Source organism: Triticum aestivum, chromosome 4B, assembly GCF_018294505.1.
Source record: "Triticum aestivum cultivar Chinese Spring chromosome 4B, IWGSC CS RefSeq v2.1, whole genome shotgun sequence".
In the NCBI taxonomy this organism is placed as follows: domain Eukaryota; kingdom Viridiplantae; phylum Streptophyta; class Magnoliopsida; order Poales; family Poaceae; genus Triticum; species Triticum aestivum.
Genome location: NC_057804.1, coordinates 671,363,675 through 671,371,606, shown reverse-complemented (window position 1 = coordinate 671,371,606; position 7,932 = coordinate 671,363,675). Strand labels below are relative to the sequence as shown.

Below are 7,932 nucleotides of genomic sequence, written 5' to 3'. Positions count from 1 at the left end.
AAATTAAATCAAACCTCAATCTGTCGTTTTGCACACTTTTACACCTGCAAAAGATACAGACCTCAATCGGTCGTTTTCATTTCCGGTTGAAAATCATACATGGCTGGTGAAATACACTTGTAAAAGTAATACGGGTGTATAAATTTACCCCTATTCCAAGCGGGACCTTAGGGTTATTTCATACTCAGAGATCAAACCTAGTTTTTACTGTTCTTTTAGGGAAGTTTTTACTTTTCAGAACCACGAATTCTTTTGTTCGGGAGCTGCCGACCCACATATTCCACTTTGACAAACCCTCTTGCAGCTGAAACTCGAGGGGCATTCCCATCCACGCGTTTCCCATTACAAATGCTATATATCCACGGCGCCACAGTATTCTTCTCAATTTCACCTCACCCAACACCACTACTCTCCTCTCCTATCATAATCTCGCCTACCCCGGCCGGCCCTTTGACTTCCTCTGCCTCCCTTCCTGCATAGAACACCACAAGCTCCCATCGCCGGAGCTTCCTTGCATCGATCGATGAACAAGACCAAGGTGCACCCCAACGTCGCAGCTGCTTCTCCGGCGGTACCAGCGGCGGCGGGGGAGAAGGGAGAGGCGGTGTCGCTCACCGTGTGGCGGCGGTCGCTGCTGTTCAACGGCAAGGGGTTCACGGTGTTCGACACCAACGGCAACCTCGTCTTCCGCGTCGAGACCTACGCCCGCGGCGGCTCGCCCCGCGAGGTCGTCCTCATGGACGCCGAGGGCGTCGCCCTCCTCACCGTCCGCCGCAAGGTATACATCGATCGTTCTTGGCTTGCTCTGTTTCCCGGGCGGGTGTAGGTAGGACTAGGAGTTCTTGGTTTGACTACATAGATCCGGGCCGGTGTTCCTTCTTGATTTGATTTGTTGGGATCTCAAATTTGATGTTGGTTTCGTCGTGTTGGTGGTGCAGAAGCTGAGTCTGGCGGAGGAGTGGCTCGTCTACGACGGCGACGGCGACGAGCCGGCGCCAAGGCGGTTCACGGCGCGGCGGAACAGGAGCCTGCTCCGGACCAAGTCCCTCGCTCGCCTGTCGCCGCCGCGATCGTTGGACGGCACTGGGGATGTGCCTGGCTGCCGGTACGATGTGGAGGGCTCGTACGCCGGCCGCAGCCTCGACATGTTCGCCTGCACTTCCTCCGCCTCCGGCGGCAATCAGCGGCGGCGCGTGGCCTCGGTGTGCCGGAAGGAAGCCGCCGTCGGCCTGGACGTGTTCAGGCTGGTGGTGGAGCCAGACTTGGAGCCGGCGCTGGCCATGGCCGTGGTCATTCTCCTCGATCAGATGAACGCGTCCTGAAGCCTGGACCCATTCCAGGCATAAACCATGCATGCATGCTTGCAGGCTGCTGTGCCAAGGCTGCTGCCGTGTACAGAGTTCCCGAGGATTCCTGAATGAAACAGAAAACAGAAAAAGAGAGGGTAGCTCGGAAGCAATTTGTGGTTGCTTCATTCGTTGCTCAATGCACCCATTTTTTTGCTTCACGTACGGTTCTTTGTTGCCTCCTGAGCCAAAGGAGATGACCGGCCGGCTGAAGCATTTCTACTTAGTGGTGCCATGCATGTTGTGATGTTTTGTATTCAGATCAGAGGATGTAGGGGCTCGAGATCACATTTAGAGGTGTTTTACATCGTCCCATCTTTTTGTTGGTAAATGTTTAGAGGTGTGGGCATATATGAACTCGTAAATGCAACCCTTTTTGTTTCCTTTCCTTTCCTTCAATGGACATTGTGAATAGATCGCTCTGTTTCCTGCCCATGCTGTAAACGGCTCACTAGTTGTATTTTCTGAATTATTGATTGATTTATAAATCTAATACTAGACGGTAGGTGCTTTAAAGTTCATGCGATGCAGGCCAAACAACGAACACAATAAACCAAATTTGCATCTAGCGGGCCAGGCTGAAGCTAGTTCATGCAACCAAAACATGCCCCTAGCAACTGCGTGTGTGAGTGCATCCGGTTCATTCCATCTGCGGATTCTCCTCTTTGTGGCAGTAGTTACCTACTGATAATAAATTAGCTAACTGCTTTGCAATGGAGGCAATACACATTTTTGTGGTTCTCGGATATGCCTTCCACCCTCTATATCTACTGCCTCTCCAATCCAATACTAACACTTATGTGAGTGGCTCATCCAATAAAAATCTCCCCTCCACTGCCACCACACATACTTTAGATTTTAAACCCATAACTGTGTAGTTGATTATATGGAAGATTTCAAGAAGAAGAAAAATCATACGTAAGAGGTCGTCAATATTCATCTAGCCTCTGCACGTCACTAGGACGAAAGGAAAATGTAAAGACATAGGAACCTAATCTTGATATAGCAAAAGCAAAAGTGCAGAAAAAATGAGCTCACAGTGGACCTAAAGATATGGTAGCTAGAAATCGTATTGAAAAGAAAGTGTGCGTCTTGAACAACTCAGGATGAATAACAATATTAAGCAAATCAATTTGCTCGAGTATAGTTTGCCCCCTTTGTTCTTCTGTCTGAAAGTTGTAGATCACCATCTTGTTGGTCGTTCCATCGCCAATATTATCTAGTGAAGGGTGCTGAACCAAGCTTAATCCTGGGCTTAATCTATGGGAGCCACCAAAAATCAGCATGATCTTTGGTATTTGCTTACCCCTTTAGGATGTTTCTCCGCGGGCGCCCCTATATCTCGCTTCTAGCGAGACAAAGGGAACGCTCACGTCAAGGCAGCGTGAGATGGGCTGGCCGAGGTGTGCTAGAGGCCACAACCCTCGTTTTTTGTTCCTGGTTTCTTCACGTTTTATTTATTTTTTACTTTTGTTTACACTTACAAATGTATATAGAAAAAACTGTGTCTACCATAGCTTGTCACATAACTTGTTTAGGCTCGCTAAGCTTTTAACGGTATAAAAGTTATCAAAAAATATAAAGTAAACAGTGGAGCATCTCTCTAATGTAATAAAATGATCCAATGAAGGGATTGTGAAAATATGCATATATGTGTCCTCGGCAAAAAAAAAAGCATTACAGCTCACAGCAGCATAAATATATACAGAACTATTTTTTATTTTTTCTAGGACACATAAAAGTTGTATTTTTTAATCGCTCCGTTGATCATCATATATTATAGGTGTGTTGTTTGAGTATTTTCTTTCAGGATTTTTGAAATATTTTACACCGTTGAAAACCTGAACTGGTTCTATGGCAAGCTATTACAAAAGTATACTTGACATAATGTTTCAAAAAATGTTGATCAAGCATATAAAAATGTTCAATGTGTATAAAAAGAGTTGACCTTGTATACTAAAAATGTATGAAAAAGTCGATCAAGTATTTAAAAATGTTAATAAAGCATTTAAAAAATGTTTAACAAGAATTTTAAAATGTAATCAAGCATTAGAAAAATGTTAAATTTGTAAATAAAAAATGTTGACCATGTACACGAAAAATTTATCAATATATATATAATATATGTGAAAAATTTTGATCACGTGTTCTCAAAATGTTAGTCAACAATTTGAAAAATCTTTTGAGTTTCATCTCCATAAGAGTAGCTGAGTTTTTACGTTGGCTCGCCAAGCCTATCACAATCCTCCTCCTTTATCCGGGATTGGGACCGGCTATGTTGAGAGAACATAGGCAGAGTTTTTTTTAAGAATTTGAAAAACGTTAATCATGTATTAATTTTTTTGTTCTTGCATTTGAAAAAAAAATGATCAAGCATTCAAAAAATGTTAAATGAATATCTAAAAACTGTTGACTATGTATTAGAAAAATGTTAATCTTGTACTTTAATTTTTTAATCAAGCATTTAAAAAATAATGTTAAATGTGCATAGGAAAACTGTTGATCGTGTATTAAAAAAATGTTAATCTTGTATTTAAAAATGTTAATTCAGCATTTGGAAAGGCTAAAAATGTTTATATTGTTTTACCATGTATTAAAAATATTAAACTTATATTTAAAAAATATCAAAAATTTATTAGAAATTAGTTGTTGATGTAAAAAAATGTAGATTGAAAACCAATAGAAACATTAGACATGTGGTGAAGGAAAAAAAATGATAAAAACTGAGAAAGGAACACAAAGAAAACAAGAAACACCAAGAAAAAGAAAAGAAAACCAAAGCATAACCATTAACCAAGTGTCTCACATCCCTGATAAACAAAATGATGCAACCGGACATTACGAAAAAGCAAATTAAAATCATTAGTAATACCTAGCTTGGCGAGTGTTGTCGCACAAGCCCACTTGGTTGCTTTGATATTGCTTCTACTTAGCTTTTGGAATTTCTTCCTCGCTTCACTGTGGGTGAAGGCGATCCCCTGAGTGAAACTTGTTATGGCGGTGCGGCGGATGAACCTGAAGCACCGCGTACGAGAGTGGACCTCCTCGTAAACATCTACAAAAAAAATTCCAGTCCAATACAACTGAACAATATTGACCCTACGGTGGTCCCAACATCATACTCCTCTAAAAACATCAATCAATCCAAGCCATTTGGATAAAAAAAATATGCATCTCCTAGTCATGGCAAGGCTATGCATGTAGAACATGGATTCACAAAAAATAACTTGTGGATCAAAGGAGAAAAATTCCATAGATAGATCACACGGAAGGATTTGAATTAAAACCGAACGCGTAGAGAGATCGGGCGAAGTTTTGCTAGAGTTGGAGAGTTTTGTCTGAAGAAAAAGAAAAGAGAGAGATGGAGGGTGATTTACCTTCTTCCTTACGCTCGTATGAAATGCCATCATTTACCCTGATTGCTTACCTGCGCTTGTGCATACCTCATATGACCGCTGAAACGGGCGGCGGCGCCCATATGGAACGCCATTGAATTCTCTGATTAATTCATTCTCCTGGGCGAGGATGTCATAGGACCGCTCAAACAGGCGGGTGCGCCCATATGGAACGTCGTCAAATTCTCTAGACTTCTTTCTGTTTTGTTTGAAGGTTTCAGACGACCGTTCAAACGACCGCTCAAACGAGCGCTTCCGCTTATTTTGGAATTGTCGTTCACTCTGATGTCTCTAGTTGTTTTGCGGTGGAACCTCCAGCAGGTCATACGACCACTCGCGGCCGCTTGAAAGGGCACTATTATGTTGTTTCTTTTGAAACTTTTATTTTTCTCCGTTTTCCCGTGACATTATTTCCAACACAATACATAGACATATTTCCATGCATCTAAACATTAATACAACATACTCCTTCCGTTCCTAAATATAAGTCTTTATAGAGATTCCACTAGATGGACTACATACGGGGCAAGATGAATGAATCTACACTTAAAATGCATCTATATACATCAGTATATGGTTCATAGTGAAATCTCTACAAAGACTTATATTTAGGAATGGAGGGAGTATAATTTAACTTGCACATCACATAGCCTTCATTAGAACAACTCTTCCAAACTTGTTCCTTCATATTGAACTTCAATCACTCTTTTATTGAAAAGGAAAAAAACTTGTCTACTTTATTCACAAGGGTTGTCTCCCATGATGCGCTTGTTTTCGGTCGGTTAGCTCGACCGTACTAGTGATCAAGGTGGTGCAAACATATCGAGACCGTAGCTTCTGGCATTCACGGTGATACCGAGGTGTAGTAGTGACCTCCACCAGCTACTGTTCAACCAGCCTTCCACGGGTTACTGTTCATCTAGCCCTACACCGGCTACTGTTCGACCAGCCCTCCACGGGGCCCTGTTCATCCATCCTCAACCGGCTCGATCAGGGTCCTGTTCACCCAGTGACAACGACCTCTACTATCACGAGGTCCTGTTCATCCAACCCCCACGGGGAACTATTCATCCAACCCCCAACAACACTCATTGTTCATCCAGAGGCAGCATGTTCGATCGGCTTCAGTTAGCAACAGTAGCGAAGGAATCGCTCGATCGGGTTCAGTTAACAGTCAGGGATCGATCGATCGCTCGGGTTCAGTAACGCGTGCAATCGCTCGGGTTCAGTAGACGAACGCCCCGCTCGGGTTTAGTTAGAGCCCAACGCCTCGCACCCACACGCGTACATGTACGAGAGAAACGCGCAATCCCTCCGTGCATCGCTCGGTCCCGACCATCCATCGTAACCGGGAACTCCCCGATATTTTCCTCGCCCTCGCTTCTACCACGGTTTTTTTCATCATGGACGGCCCAAAAAATGTCATGCAGCTGGGTCCCTGGCCCGCCCAGGAGAAAAAGCCCATTTTCTGTCATATTTTTTTGTCATAGAAGTAGGAGCCCACCAAATCTATGATGATACCGGGTTTTGTCATAATTATCGTCATAGAAGTGTCATAAGCATGACAGAATTTTTTTCGATAACCCACAATGTCACGAATGTGTCTTTTTTTGTAGTGACTCGTCGACGTGACGGTCCCCGCCCCTGTCAGTGTCCATGTGCGACGGGCCTTCGACCCCTGCGCCGCCACGGGCGTACCCATGCAGATTGTGCTGAGAACCGGCCATCAGTACCTCCGCAGCGGGATCGCTGCTCTCGCATCGGATACGTCATCCAAGTCCTCATGCAAGGAGGCGAAAAAATCGAGGATGGGCTCACCGGGCTCGATTGCCGCGATATTCGGGGCTGCGACCTGAAGGGCTACCGCGTGCTTGATCCACCACTGGAGCTGTGAGCGTCAGGAGTGCTTGTGATGGCGGTCGGCGGGGCGGGGAGGTGTCGACAGGTACGAGGCAGACGGTTGATGAAGAAGAACGCCGAAAGCACTCGCGCGGAAGTGCGTTATGCCACGAATGGGCAGCGCCTCGACATCGAGCGGGGCCTGCCGGAGCCACGCCGAACCGTCAGTGACGAAGCTGAGGACGCCGAAACGAATCTAGCCGCCAAGTGTCAGTCCGCCACCGGAAACCATGGTGAAGATGGGAAAATCAAAACTACGCCGGAAGTCGCTAGACCCCTGCCCCACGATGGGCGCCAACTGTCATGGGTTTAAGTCTGACAATAGTGTATGGGGGTACGAATTAGAGGGCAGAGTCTAGCTACGGGGCATTTGTTTCACTCGGATTTACGAATTCAGGCCCTCAGGATGGAGGTAATAGCCCTACGTCTCGGTGCTCTGGAGCTGTTGATTGAGTGTATGGTTTACAAAAGATGCGAGCCCTTGCCATGGAACCGAGGGGTGGCTTATATAGAGTCCGCCGGCTCCTCATGAATGCCGCCATAACCAAGGGTTAAAGGGAGAGTTTAAGGGCGCCTGTTACTAGTAAAGGACGTATTGATTACACTTGATGAGGGTGTACGCACGTCCTGACCATTGTGATTCCGGGGTGTCTCCTGGTCTTCTCTATCCGAGTCCTGACTGGTTCTCCGAGTGAAGTAAGCTGGTTGAGTGGAGTGCTACTGTCGGTGTCAAAACCGGCGGATCTCGGGTAGGGGGTCCCGAACTGTGCGTCTAGGCGGATGGTAACAGGAGACAAGGGACACGATGTTTTTACCCAGGTTCGGGCCCTCTCGATGGAGGTAAAACCCTACTCCTGTTTGATTAATATTGATGATATGGGTAGTACAAGAGTAGATCTACCACGAGATCAGAGAGGCTAAACCCTAGAAGCTAGCCTATGACATGATTGTTGTTCGTCCTACGGACTAAAACCCTCCGGTTTATATAGACACCGGAGAGGGTTAGAGTTACACAGAGTCGGTTACAATGGAAGGAGATCTACATATCCGTATCGCCAAGCTTGCCTTCCACGCCAAGGAAAGTCCCATCCGGACACGGGACGAAGTCTTCAATCTTGTATCTTCATAGTCCAGGAGTCCGGCCAAAGGTCATAGTCCGGCCATCCGGACACCCCCTAATCCAGGACTCCCTCAGTAGCCCCTGAACCAGGCTTCAATGACGACGAGTCTGGCGCGCAGTTTGTCTTCGGCATTGCAAGGCGGGTTCCTCCTCCGAATACTTCATAGAAGAT

General features: G+C 45.6%; 1 protein-coding gene across 1 annotated transcript; it reads left to right on the top strand.

Annotated features, from left to right (window-relative positions):
• The first annotated feature begins 402 nt into the window (after positions 1–402).
• Positions 403–1,729, top strand: LOC123089859 (protein LURP-one-related 8). Its single transcript, XM_044511417.1, has 2 exons — positions 403–778; positions 939–1,729. Exons 1-2 carry the CDS (start codon positions 524–526, stop codon positions 1,320–1,322), a joined length of 639 nt encoding a protein of 212 aa, XP_044367352.1. The 5' UTR covers positions 403–523; the 3' UTR covers positions 1,323–1,729.
• The last annotated feature ends 6,203 nt before the right edge of the window (positions 1,730–7,932 follow it).